Source organism: Rana temporaria, chromosome 5, assembly GCF_905171775.1.
Source record: "Rana temporaria chromosome 5, aRanTem1.1, whole genome shotgun sequence".
Taxonomy (NCBI): domain Eukaryota; kingdom Metazoa; phylum Chordata; class Amphibia; order Anura; family Ranidae; genus Rana; species Rana temporaria.
Genome location: NC_053493.1, coordinates 26,961,840 through 26,976,959, shown reverse-complemented (window position 1 = coordinate 26,976,959; position 15,120 = coordinate 26,961,840). Strand labels below are relative to the sequence as shown.

Genomic DNA, 15,120 nt, shown 5'->3' with positions numbered 1-15,120 from the left:
AGAGCGTGCTAGCTGTGTGCTGTCAACACGAAGACGGTTTCCGGGGACAGTCCCTGTATTGAGGTCCCCTGACCAAATATGTCCCCAGTTTTGTCCCCAGATTGGATTTGAGCTGGGGCAATTTCAAAGACAATCAGTACAGAATAAAAAAAAAATCATAATCCCCCCCCCCTACGCTCCGCTGCTCCTACTGGCTTAGGGGGTGTATTTTTTTCCATTATCTGTACCCCTTTCTGATGATCATGTGCTGGTCGGAGCATAGGGAATATTTCTTCAGTTTAGGGTGCATGCCCATCCAGCTCCGCTCGCATTTGCTTCTGCCTTGACTCAAGTCCCGGCCATCCGCCTGCCTGCTTATCTCCTTGCCTTCCTTGGAATGGTGATCTTCCTCCGCTCCCCACCCAGTAGTAGCCGGGGCTCAGAGAGTAAGATTTGAGAGGCTGTGAGGCGGGCGGCGTGGAGACGGGCAGAGAGGCGCTGATTTCCATCATTACTAGTACAAAAAAAATATGTCCCCGGATTTCATTTTAAAAATCTGGTCACCTTACCATAGACTGCTATTACCTGCGTGTTTCATGTGCTTTCTGAAAGTGCACCACACCTACAGGATATAATAGAAGTCTATGGAAAAATGCAGCTAACCTGAACGAAAGTCACAGGTGAACTGTTCTGCACTTGTGGTGCGGGTAAACAACTGTGCATCAGTGTGGAAGCAGACTTAGGCCCCTTTCACACAGTCAGTCCGACCTAATCGGACCCTCCATTCACCTCTAAGGAGTGGCAGATGTAAATGGACTACCTCGCCTACCTCCAATCCGATTCGCTAAAAAAAAGAGTAGAGTGGGCTCTATAGAGTAGAGTGGGCTGCCACCCACCCGCTCCACTTATTGTGGCCCATGACCGGTTACCAAGTCGCTTAAGTGGCCCTCACTCTTCAAAAGGTTGGGCACCCCTGCTGTATGCAGTCAATTCACTGATTATAAAAAATACTGCAAGAAGAGCTCATTGGAGTGCCGCTGATATTTTTTCCTATTTACACACACAGACAGCGTTTGGTCTAGGCTACAGATTGGGAGTGAGGCCTCGTACACACGACCGAGGAACTCGACGGGCGAAACACATCGTTTTGCTCGTCGAGTTCCTTGTGAAGCCGTCGAGAAACTCGACAAGCCAATTTTCTCCATTCCCGTCAAGGAAATAGAGAACATGCTCTCTTTTTGGCTCGTCGAGTTTCTCGACAGTTTCCTCGAAGAAAATGTACACACGACCGGTTTCCTCTGCAAAAAAATATCTCCCAGCTAGTTTCTTGCTGGTTTTTGCCGAGAAACTCGGTCGTGTGTACGAGGCCTCAGTGGGACCAGCTTCTGATCATGTGATCACTCTGGCATTGGCCACACGATTGCTGATCCTTCCCACCCCTGGGTTTTTCAAACTGTTTAAAGTGAAGCTGGGGCAGATGGGGAGGGGTTATTGAAACTCCAGTCTCCATTTCTTGCAATGTTATCTGCAATTAAGTGACCTAGAAAGACAAGTAACTGCAATCCAGGCCAGCTTACATTAAATCTTAACTTTCACGACAAAACTTTCATTAAAATATATTCCTGAAAGTCACAGAGGATATAAATTCACTTTGTGTGCACCAAAGCCAGATATCACCATATAAAGGACACAGTCCCCCACTCACTCTGATGGTAATACCCTTGACCTTGTTTTCTCCCATCTTTGTACCCCCTACAACCTCACCAACACCCCCTTTCCTCTCTCTGACCACAACCTCATCACTTTCACAATGTCCTTCTCTCCAACCACCTGTCCCTCCAAGCAGAAAACGATTACCCACAGAAACCTTCACCACTTTAATCCTTCTCTTTTCTATTCTGCAACTGACCACCTCCATGACAAAATCTCACCCCTGTCTTGCCCTGACTTGGCCACTTCTGTCTACAACAGTTCACTTGCATCCCCACTGGCAGGGATGGACTGGGACAGAAATTTGGCCCTGGACTTCATCCAGACTGGCCCACTTTGACCAGTCTCTCCCATGGCGGCCGGACAACTCCTGCACCCCCCCAGCCACCCAAGCCCCCTCTCCCCCTTCACTAGCCGTTCTACTTTATTAGAGTAGAACGGCTGGTACTGGTACTCTTATAGGCACTACCAGTGGGGAAGCTAGGCATTATTTCACCCGAATCAGTTCAGTGCCCCCCTTATGGTACAAGATTATGCAGAAGTGAGAAACTCCCAGGCCATAGCTGATGAGTCAGCTGTCTGTCCCCTCCCCCCATGCACCTCTGTCATCCCCCCTGCTCCTCTGGTCCTCCCCCTGCTTCTTTGTTACCCCCAGGTGAGCGCTGCGGGGAGGGAGAGACAGAGGAGCGGAGGGGGGCAGCAGTCCGCTGTCACTGAAGCCGGCCCACCGGGAAACTCCCTGTGGTCCCAATGGCCAGTCCATCCCTGCCCACTGGACTCTCTTGCTTCTCTCAATACAAAATAAATCAGGCCCACAAACACTACAACCTTGGCAGACTGACGACACCAGAAACCTTAAGAGACATAGCCGTGTGCTGGAGGGGTTGTAGCGTAAAACCGAATCCCAGCATGCATTCACCCAATATAAATCTGCCTTCCTAAAATTCAGTTCCTCTCTCCATGCTGCCAAACAAGCTTACTTAGTCACTCTCATTAATACTTTGTCCTCCAGTCCTTGTCATCAATTCTCTACTTTTAATTCTCTACTTTCCCCACCACCACCTCCACCCAGTAACTCGCTCACTGCTCGCGAAATTGCCAATCACTTCAAAAACAAGACTGATGCAATTTATGGGGGCATCTCCACTGCACAGACACCTATCCCACTTAACATTGCCTGTACAAATCCACTCTCAACACTTTCATCTTTTGACCTGGCTACTACCAAAGAGGTTGATAAAGTTTTCTCAGATGCCGTCTTACCACCTGTCCCCTGGATTCTATTTTCTCACATGATCTACTACAGTCACCCTCTTCTATCCTATGGTCACTCACTCACCTCTTCAATCTCCCCTCTCTACTGGCACCTCCCCCTTCAAAACATATCCCGATCACCCCAATGCTTAAAAAGCCTTCACTGGACCCCACCAGCCTGAACAACTTAAGACCAATCTCCTTCTTCCCGTCTGCGTCAAAACTTTTAGAATGCCTTTGCTGCATACACACAATCAGGCTTTTGCCCGGCCAAATCACATCGGAATTCCGACCGAATTCCATCGGAAAAAAATAGAACATTCAATATCTAAACTCTGATGGAATTCATCAGAATTTCCGATGAAAAAAACTCAGATGGGGCTACACACGATCGGAAAATCGGATCGTGTGTACGGGGCATTAGTCTACAAACGTCTGAGCGCCTACTTCATTAACAACAACCTTCTTGACCCCTTAAGCCTCGTACACACGACAGAGGAACTCGACGGGCGAAACACATCATTTTGCTCGTCGAGTTCCTTGTTAGGCTATCGAGGATCTCGGCGAGCCAATTTTCTCCATTCCCAACGAGGAAATAGAGAACATGCTCTCTTTTTGGCTCGACGAGATCCTCGACAGTTTCCTCATCGAAAAGTGTACACACGACCGGTTTCCTTGGGGAAAAAAAAACAGCAAGTTTCTTGCTGGTTTTTGCCGAGAAACTCGATCGTGTGTACGAGGCCTGACAGTCCGGCTTTCGCTTACTGCACTTCACTGAAACTGCCCTACTAAAACTCACCAATGATCTACTAACTGCTAAAACCAATGGCCACTACTCTATACTCATACTACTAAACTTCTCTGTAGCCTTTGATACTGTTGACCACCCCCTCCTCAAAAAAAAACTCCACTCTTTTGACCTTCAAGACTCTGCTCTCTCCTAGTTCTCCTCCTACTTATCACAGGGCTCCCTCTGTGTTATTTATTACTCTGTTTCCTCCTCTCCACTTTCTCTTTCTGTAGGGATACCTCAAGGTTCTGTCCTCGGACCCCTCATCTTCTCCATTTACACCTCCTCCCTTGGTCAATGAATAAACTCCCATGGCTCCTTTATGCCGAGGCCACGCACATATATCTCTCTACTCCTCACCTCACTCCTTCAGTCTCCTCTCACATTACTAACTTACTACCCGTGTTTCTCCGAAAATAAGCCCGGGTCTTATATTAATTATGCCAACAAAAGACACAGTAGGGCTTATTTTCGGGGTAGGTCTTACTATGTAATGTGATGTCTTCTCTCCCCCTCTCTCTCCCTGTCTGTCAGGAATCCCCAGTGTGAACTGAGTTAAAATGCTTGTAAAATCCTATAATCCACTCTATTACAGTATTATATAATGTACAATGTGTGTGTTTCGGTAATATAATTGTGCCAGATACCTTTGTTATAGAGATGCTCTGTGCTTCTGTTACCCGCCGGAGCTCTCTTCCCCCGCAATTATATTACAGAAACGCACACATTGTACATTATATACTACTATAATAGAGTGGATTATAGGATTTTACAAGCATTTTTAACTAGGGCTTATTTTCAGGGTAAGGGTCCTTTCACACGTGCGGACCGTCGTCCGTTTTTCATCCGTCCGTTTTCGGATGAAAAACGGACTACAATGCTTTCCTATGGGATAGCGGACGTTAGCGGATAACCATCCGCTAACATCCGTTTACATCCGTCTCCGTCAAGCTCCGTTTTTCTGAACGGAAGAAACCCTATTTTTCTTCCGTCAAAAAAACGGAACGGACGAAAAACGGATGTTAGCGGACGATCCGTTTAACATCCGATCCGCTAACATCCGTTTTTCATCAAAATATGTAATAAAAATAAAGTTCTAACAAAAAAAAAAACAGATGAAAAAACCGATGAAAAACCGATGAAAAACTGATGAAAAACTGATGAAAAACTGATGAAAAACGGATGAAAATAGATGAAAAACGGATGACAACTGATGAAAAACGGATGAAAAAACGGATCAACTGATGATACAAAACTGATCTAAAAAACGGTCCGCACGTGTGAAAGGACCCTAAGGCTTATATTGCAGACCTCCTGGAAAATAATGCTAGGTCTTATTTTCAGGGTAGGTCTTATTTTGGGGGAAACAGGGTAACTGACATATCAGCATCGATGTCACACCACTTCCTCAAACTCAATCTTTCTAAGACTGAGCTCATAATTTTTCCTCCGGCCCGTGCCCCCTGCCCTGATTTCATCAAGATCAATAAAACAACCATCAGTCCTGCCCTGCATGCCAGGATACTAGGTATAATCCTGGACTCTGACTTGTCCTTTCAGCCCCAAATCGAATCACTGTCCAAATCATGCAGACTTCTTTGACTTTTATTTGGCGCATGCTTCTCAGTGACTCAGACACAGCCAGGCAGCTAGCGTTTTCAAAAGGAGGCCAGCAATAATGGCTCCAGATTTCTCATACATTTAAAAAAGTAAATGAATAAATACAGCAAAGGGCAATCTTACCATTATTCCTTTTTCCCATTAACCCATAGAATCTGTCTGGACTTGGTTTCCTTGCGATCCTTTGTAGAAAATTTTCAAACACCGGGAGATCCTCCTAAAATTGACCAAAAACATACTTGTTATATCCTGTTAGGTCTGAGCACAATAAAATTGTTAAATTGCTATTACAATGCCAAATAAATATCTGAGATATCCATACACAGAAAAAAAGGATGTAGACGGGCACTATAGAAAACTTCAGTTCTGACTCTAGTTGAGTGCCAATCTAATGTCCACCCTAGTTCTAAATTGGCTCAGTTTGGGTGGAAACTGATTTAACTACCAGTATGACTTGGATTGAAAGAAAAAAGCAGAAATAAAAGCAAACAAAGTAAAACCAAACTAACTCTATGAAGATGGAATAAATTTGGACGAAGGCCGTGAGACGACCCCAACCCAACATTTCTCAACCTTTTCAACACAGAGGAACCCTTGAAATAATGATACATTAGTGCGCTGGTCAGTGGGAAGAATGCTCCTTACACTTGTGGTCATTGGGAAGAATTACCCCCTTACAGATATCTAAAAAGATCAATGGTGTCAGTGGGAACTTATCTGAGAGGCAAAAATTGCTCATTGCCTAAGGAACCCCTAGCAACGTCTGGAGGGACCCTAATTGAGAAACCTTAACCTGAGGTAAGGACACAGTGAGGATATGGTGCTATCCACTGACCATTTGAATCTTTAACAAAAGCTTTGCGCAACTTTCACTTTCTAACAATACATAACTACACTGATATATCAGTTTCCCTGATGAAGTCACGTGACTGTGACGACACGCGTAGGAACATAGGAACATACGGACACCGGAAGTGACGTCTTTGAGGCAAGCTCGCTGCTCGCTTTGTTTTACACGTTTGTAAACTTTTTAAATGTGAGTACCTCTATTATGTTGTTCTGCTACCAATAAATTACTAAGCCGTACATACTTCACCATAGAGGCTCCTTGTTTCTCCATAATTTCCTTAATTACCCGACATGTCATCCTGAGCGGAACTATACTGACCTAAGCCCCACAGGAGAGGGGAACATAAAGGAAAAACAAAGGCCCCTTTCACACGGGGACGGATCTGCTTTCAGCGGTCCGCCAGCTCAGCGGGAGATCTCTCCGCAGATCTCCGCTGAGCCAGCGGATGACAAGTCCCTCTCTGCTCACTGAGCGGGGAGGGGCTTGTCCAGCGCCGCTGTCTCCTATGGAGAGAGCTAAAGAAAACAGACAGCATTTATCGACAAGACACCGGCGGGGAACCTCAGGAGAGGACTCAAATAGCAAGGCTAACTTGCCACAGTGTTAAATTGTAAGTCTGTTCACTTGCTGCACATTTTCACTGGCAAGTTGTACACTTGAAGCACAGGTTCTTGTTGACACTTTTCAAATTTGTGGCAAGTCTCCAGCAAGAGCAAAGTTGCAGTGGTGAGTCTACAGCAAGAGCTCTGCAAGTCTAGAGCATGAAAATTCAGCCACAGTGACCCCCTGTGGTGGGATGACTATTGCGCAATACAACTGAACCAGAACTTGCAGCAGACTTGCAGAATGTTTGCAAAGAAAGTTGATCCGGAGTCATGCAATGCGGACTTGCTGCAATTGTTCAACAAACTTGTCAAGCCTGGCAAGTCTAGCAATAGGTTAGAAAGTCATTTTCAATCTTGCAGCTTAATAGCTTGCTGTCTGGGGAGGATCTAGGCAGGAAAACCACAAAGCAGGAAAGTATAACATGCAGGTTTAGAGTGCTATTTTTAGCAGCGTTTAACGTTGTTTTTGCTTCGCTTTTCGGCCACTAGCGGGGCGCATTTAACACCCACTAGCGGCCGGCAGTTCGAATGTGCATTGATTTCAATGGGTAGGGGAGCTTTAGGAGCGGTGAGTTCACCGCTCCTAAAGCGCTGCAAAGAAGATGCCGGCAGAACTTTTTTTTTTTAAGTGTATTTTGTGTACTCGAGAGAGGAGCCAGACTGCAGGAGTTGGGAGTAGGCAGGCAATGGCAGGTGTGTGAGGGGGTCCTCCCACACAGCCCGCCCTACCTGCTCCGCTTTGAAGCCCAACAGGGCAGAGGGGCTCCCTATAAGGGAGTGAGAGGATTTGCCCGCTCAACCAGCCCCGTTAGTCCTTCGCCTCTCTTTTTAGAGACCGCGTGGTCAAAGTGCGTGCATGTTAACCCAATTTCGAGTGCGTGTGTAAGTGTGGTGGTTTTTGTGTGGGGGGGGGGGGTGGGCGTACTAAGCGCAGGCTTACCTCGCATAGCACACCCACCGGGAGCCAGGCTGAGACCACCAAACTCAATTCACATGTAGCTGAGACCGGGATCCGAACCCCTAGCTGCAGAGGTGAATGGCTTGTCAGCGCAGTGCCAATCGCATTGAGCCACCGCAGCTCCTTGGCAGAACTTTTCTTGACGCCCTGCCAGCACAGCGCCCCAGTGTGAAAGCACTCTGATTTTCACACTGGGTTTGCAGCTGAGGCCTTTTCTCAGGCGCTTTACAGGTGCTATTTTTAGCGCTAAATCGCTGTGAAAAATGCCTCCAGTGTGAAAGGGGTCTTAGGCTCGGTTCACATATATCGGTTTAATTGCGATTTTTAAATGGAGTCCGGTGTGGGTTCGTTCACTGCTCCAGGTGCGATTCAGGTGCAAATTTTTACTTGAAATCGCAACCTAAACCAGACTGAAAAATGTGCAGGGCTCTTTTTAGGCCAGAATCACACTAGTGCGGTGCGAATTTTAGCTCTCTTATCTCTGCAGAGAGATAAGAGAAGTGTTCAGCAGATTAGCAACGTTTTAGATGCGAATTTGGAGACCTGGGAGAAGTAACGGGTGAGAGGAGAGTGGGGGAGAAGTGTATTGAGCTGAATGAGAGAAATTCCTGAAGAGAACTGAACACATCTGCGAATTAGATGCGTACCCATAGAAGATAATGGGACTGAATTTGCACCTGAGCCGCACCGCAAGACATAAAAACCGCACACGGTTTGGAGGCAATGCGCAGTGCGAATGCATCGCACATATGTGAACCAGCCTCATTGAAAACAATGTATTTTGAAATGTCCTGCGAATTGGATGCGGTTTAAGCCACACTCAATTCGCATAGGTGTGAACCTGGCCTCAAAAAACGGACTGCGGCCGGCCTGGACATATGTGAACTGGCTCCATAATCCGGTTCAATACGCGTCCAATTCGCATATATTTGAACCGAGCCTGAGAATCACTTTAAATATAAATAATTTATCTCATAGTACTTAAAAAAGATCAGGTTGTAAAGCATTGCCTCCAAACATCTGCTTCCTACAAGGATAATATAGTTAATGAACGGAAGTGCTCTCTCCTCTCATTCTCTCAGTAAACAGTCTACAGTAATGCAAAACCTCTTCACAGTCCATATATATTGTATGACCGTATACAAAATCACATTACACATAATTGCAATGATAATAATATTTACACCAATGGCAATCAGCACATTACAAGCAGAAAAACACATTATACAGAAAGCCCAGCGGTGGAAGTGTGCTGCTAGTACAGTATAATGCAGATAAATAGTGTACAGTTACAAGGAGGTAGGAGGTGAAAACGGCTCAGGAAGACCTCAAAGGAATAACTCCGCTTTTAACTCAATTTTCCGTAATCCATCTCACATAATGTCGCCTTTTACCGTAAGATTTGGGTCATTAAAAAAACAACTCCGAGACGATAATAGTGCAAGAATCTAAAATTTTCAGTCTTAAAGTGTAATTCCACTTTTGTTAACCACTTCAATACCAGGCCCTTTCACCCCTTCCTGCCCAGGTCAATTTTGAGCTTTCAGCGCTGTCGCATTTTAAATGACAATTGCGCGGTCGTGCTACACTGTACCCAAACTACATTTTTATAATTTGCTTCCCTCAAATAGAGCTTTCCGTTGGTGGTATTTGATCACCTCTGCGGTTTTTATTTTTTGCTAAACAAACGACATTTTTGAAAGAAATTTAGTTTTACTTTGTTTCTGTTATAAAATTTAGTTTTCTCCTTCACTGATAGGCACTGATGAGGTGGCACCAATGGGCACTGATGAGTTGGCACTGATGAGGAGGCACTGATATGTAGAATTGATGGGCACTAATAGGCGGCACTGATATGCAGCACTGATGGGCACCGATAGTTAGCACTGATGGGTACTGACAGGTGGCACTGAAGGGCACTGATAGGCGGCATTGATGGGCACTGACCGGCAGCACTGATGGGCACTGAGTGCCACTGATAAGTGGCATTGATGGACACTAAGGCCTTGTACACACGAGCGGATCTGTCCGATGAAAACAGTCCGCGGACTGTTTTCATCGAACATGTCCGCTAGCAGATTTTGGTCTGATGGTTGTACACACCATCAAACCAAAATCCGCGCGGACAGAGAACGCGGTGACGTATACGACACCGACGTTCTCTGACACGGAAGTTCAATGCTTCCGCGCATGCGTCGAATCACTTCGACGTCATGCGTGGGTTCTCGGGCGAGCGGACATGTACGATGAGTCATACTGACCATCGGACATGTCCGGCGAAAATGGTTCCAGCGGACATGTTTCTTAGCATGCTAAGAAACATTTATCCGCTGGAAACCTGTCCGATCCGCCGAAAAATTGTCCGGTCGGCCGTACAGACGACCGAACATGTCCGCGGAAACTGGTCCACGGACCAGTTTCAGCAGACATGTTCGCTCGTGTGTACAAGGCCTTATAGATGACACTAAGGCCTTGTACACATGGTCATTCCACACCGATGAGAATGGTCCGACGGGCCATTTCCATCGGTTCACCGCTGAAGTGGCCTGATGGTCTGATGTGCGTACACACCATCGTTCCAAAAACCGATCGGGTCAGAACGCGGTGACGTCAAACACACGACGTGCTGAATAAAATGAAGTTCAATGCTTCCAAGCATGCGTCGACTTGATTCTGTGCATGCGCGGGTTTTGAACCGAAGCTTTCTGTACTAACCATCGGTTTGGACCGATCGGTCAGTGGTCCATCGGTTCGATTAGTATTTAACCCCTGGGGATAAAAATTATATACGGTACCTATTGCAGAGATTTTCAATTTTCAATTTCGGGAAATAACATTTCTGGGGATGTTCTGATTTGTGTATTGCATTGCATTGTATGTTTACGATACGCCTATAGCGTATAGCCTATAGCGGAGCGTTAAAATCGTGGTAAAATAGCAGTGTTTTACCGCGATTTTAATGCTCTGCTATAGGTGTATCCAGTGTGAAAGGGGTCTAACGAAGAAACATCAGTGGCTGTCCTAGCTTCATTCAGCAAGAGCCCACAGCGTAGCACTCGCCGCATGTCACTGGAGAGCACATTGAACACATTTTATAAGTGGTCAGAAACTTGTAAATAACTCATGAAAGAATAAAGTTACGTTAAAACCAAGCACACCATTGTTTTTATTGTGAAATTCCCAATAAGTTTGATGTGTCACGTGACCCTCTTCCTATTGAAAAAACAAAAGTTGGATTCAAAATGGCCGACTTCAAAATGGCCACCACCCATCTTGAACAGTTTCCCCCCTCACATATACTAATGTGCCACAAACAGGAAGTTAATATCACCAACCATTCCCATTTTATTAAGGTGTATCCATAGAAATGGTCCACTCTGTAGATATATATATACAGGCATACCCCGCTTTTAAGTACACAATGGGGTTTATTCACTAACGCTGGAAATCGCAATATCAGGCTCACTTCTGCATAGAAACCAATGAGTCCAGCTTGTTCAATTAAGCCTGGTAATAAAACCTGGAAGCTCATTGGTTTCTGTGCTTTCCAGCTTTAGTAAATAAACCCTATTGTGTACTTAAAAGTGGGGTATGCCTGTATATAGATATATGTTTTTATATATATATATATATATATATATATATATATATATATATATAGATAGATATAGATATAGATATAGATATATATTTATAAATGTTGTGTATATATATATATATATATATATATATATATATATATATATATATATATATATATATTTATATATATATATATTTATATATATATATATATGTGTGTGTTTTTTGTTCTCTTAATTTATATTTGGCCTTTTTGGGTTCCTCCCTCACCCTAATCAACATGGTAATGAAAAGTTTAAATACAAATTTTTTTTTTTTTTTAGATGTCATCTTTACATGGGCCTCTATGTAAATCTTATCTATCAAAAATTATCTACCATGTCAAAATGATCAAGGAAAGATACAATTCAACATCCATAGATGGAAGTAGTTCATATATAGGGGCATATAAAAAGGTATTTCAGGATATTGACAAAGATAAATCATCATTCATATGACTAATGGCACATGCTTAGAAAAACAAAACCACAATAGTGAATACTCAAAATCTCCTTGATCATGTTTGCTTAACATATTGTTTTTCCCTCATGACCCGGTTTTACCGGTTCTGGTTGTTAGGGATTTCTTGTAACTTATATCTTGTTATGATAAATTGAAGCTTTTGTGATTGTTTCAAGTATCCCTGATGAAGAGTCATCCAACAGGGATGGTGGAAACCCCTCATAATGGGCCATTGGGTTTGCAGACCTAGGAATGTAATGCAGAGATCTCACCAATAGAGACAGAAGAGAATGTCAGGTGGAATGTCTCTCTAGTATTATGCCACGTACAGACAGTCGTTTTTTGTTTTTTGATTAAATAAAACGTTGTTTTTTGTGATGAAAAAAAACGACGTTTTTGAAACTTCATTTTAAAAAACGCATTTCCTACACACCATCGTTTTTTCAAAATGCTCTAGCAAAGCGCGGTTACGTTCAGCACTCTTTTCCATCGAAGCTCGCTTCATACCTTGCTTCTGAGTATGCGCGGGTTTAAAAACATCGTTTTAAACGTCGTTTTAGCTACACACGGTGATTTTTTATGACACAAAAAATGACGTTTTGAAAAATGACATAAAAAATTGAAGCATGCTCGAATTTTTTTCTTTACGATTTTCAGAAGACATAAAACGAAGTTTTCCCCACACACGGTCATTTTAAATTACGTTTTTAAAAATGACATTTTATTTCATCACAAAAAACGACCGTCTGTACGCGGCATTAGATGTGTTTTGGTGGATCAACCCATTGATGGTGAATGAGCCACCAGTACGGCAGGCAAAACAAGAAATTTGGTTCCCAACGAAACAAGGTGGCCAAGGGAGGAACTGATCTCTCCAAGATGCTACATGGAGGAAACGCCATCCTGTGTTTGGACTAGACTGGAAAATCGAAACCTTCAACTCTGAGGTGGGCTCCACCGGACTTGCTGAAGCTTCTAATGCACATGGTGAAAAGTAGGGCTGTCCCGATACCGATACCAGTATCGGGACCGATACTGAGCATTTGCGGAAGTACTTGTACTCCCGCAAATGCCCCCGATGCCAGATCCGATATTAGCCCCCCCCCGCCGCCGCCGTCGCCGCAATGCTGCCGCATACCGCAACGCCCCCCGCCGCCTATTTAATCAGCGTGCAGGGAACATTACAGCTTTCATTTGAATAGCTGTCTGTTCCCCGCCGCACCGCGTATAGACACTCCCACTTGCTCGGGATTGGACTGGTGATCTGTCTATCAAAGTGCAGATCACCCGTCAAATCCTGAGCAAGGGGGAGTGTCTATACGCGGCGTGGAACAGACAGCTATTCAAATGAAAGCTGTAATGTTCCCCGCACGCTGATTAACTAGGCGGCGGCATCTAGGTAAGGGGAGACATGGCTGCATATGTGGGGGGACATGGCTGCATATATGGGGGACATGGCTGCATATGTGGGGGACATGGCTGCATATGTGGGGGACATGGCTGCATATGTGGGGGACATGGCTGCATTCGTGGGGGACAAGGCTGCATTTGGGGACACATATAAAAAAAGTATCGGTATTCGGTATCGGCGAGTACTTGAAAAAAGTATCGGTACTTGTACTCGGTCCTAAAAAAGTGGTATCGGGACAACCCTAGTGAAAAGCTCACAGTGTGCAGTGTGATCAGAGTAATACATTTCAGGAAAGAAAAGGAAGCTGTACAACGGTGCATGACTGAAGGGAAGACCGGAGGTCAGCTTTTCCAACAGACTCATATATACACACATGGTAATCTTTCTATGTAATGTTGTCAGTGTTCAGTAGGTTTGGTCAATCAGGTCCATCCCCGTAACTCAGTCCATTACAGAGAGCTTAAAATAGTTCAGCCCAGATCACCCTTCGCTGCCTAATCTGCACAGGACTCATTATGTCAAATTAAATTCAGAGCTGGAATGAAGCCCCAGGTAATTCTTTATGTATGAAGAGCCCTGTGTATGGAACCTAAACCGAGGCCAAGCACTGAGGACGGGTGATGAGTAATATTACATAGAAATGAGAGGTTATCACTAAAACATATCACAGCAAACAGAATTACTAGCAAGGAAAATATCTCATCATAAGATATATAGATATAGGCCCAGATTCTCAAAGGACTTACAACGGCGTAGCGCCATTTACACCGTTGTAAGTCCGAATGAGAGCCGTCATATCTATGCAGCTGATTCTTAGAATCAGTTACGCATAAATTCGGCTAAGATACGAGCGGCTTAAGTCTCTTACACCGTCGTAAGTCCGAATGAGAGCCGTCGTATCTATGCGGCTGATTCTTAGAATCAGTTACGCATAAATTCGGCTAAGATACGAGCGGCTTAAGTCTCCTACACGGACGTATCTTATTTACGCTGGCCGCTAGGTGGCGCTTCCGTAGATTTCCGTGTCGAATATGCTAATGAGCTAGATACGCCGATTCACGAACGTACGTGCGCCCGGCGTAGCAAGATACGTCGTTTACGTAAGACATACGCCGGTGTAAAGTTACACTCCATAAAGCATACTTTTTTTAATTTTAATGCAAAAAAAAATACTTAACCCAATTTTTGGTAAAATATAAAAGATGATGTTACGCTGAGTAAATAGATACCAAACATGTCACGCTTTACAATTTTGCATGCCCGTGTAATGGCAACAAACGATGTAAATTTTACTATCCATAGGCGACGCTTTTAAAGTACAGGGTACCACTTTAGATTCACAGAGGAGGACTGGTTCTAGAATTACTGCCCATGATCTGATGTTCATGCTGATACCTCACATGTGTGGGACAATCGCTGTTTGCGTGCATGCAGGACCAACACGTGCGGTTGTCTTTGTGCGTCAGCACGAGGGCACGCAGACCATTTTTTTTATATATATTTTTCTTTTACACTGTCGATTTATATATTTTTTAGCACTTTCATTGCTGTGAAAGGGAATGTAAACATCATTGTGACAGCAATAGGCATGTGACAGGTCCTCTTTATGGAGAGATCTGAGGTCTATAAGACCCCAAATCCCTCCTCCGCCCTTAAAATCTTTTGATCACACTAAGATCTGTATGTTCCAATGCTTTTGATATTTTTAAAATGCCGCTGTTTACATCTAGATAAAGTAAAAGCAGGTCACCGCTTCTGGGTTACCATAGCCCAAAGCTGAACAAAACTGATCCGGTCTTTGTGTGGCTCTGTATTCAGCTGGCGATAATTCCAGCTGGTTAATCGGGACTCTCAGTGGGA

General features: G+C 44.4%; 1 protein-coding gene across 5 annotated transcripts in view; it reads right to left on the bottom strand.

The window, feature by feature from the left end:
• TAC1 (tachykinin precursor 1) overlaps positions 1 to 15,120 on the bottom strand; it is an 85,461-nt gene that overhangs the window by 31,233 nt on the left and 39,108 nt on the right. For all 5 annotated transcript variants that reach the window (XR_005749378.1, XM_040352289.1, XM_040352290.1 and 2 more), the window contains exon 3: positions 5,477 to 5,570. Coding sequence is in view for 4 of the 5 variants with exons in the window: in XM_040352289.1 (XP_040208223.1) it covers positions 5,477 to 5,570 (94 nt within the window). In the remaining variant the exon portion in view is untranslated. The remainder of the gene's footprint in view (positions 1 to 5,476; positions 5,571 to 15,120) is intronic.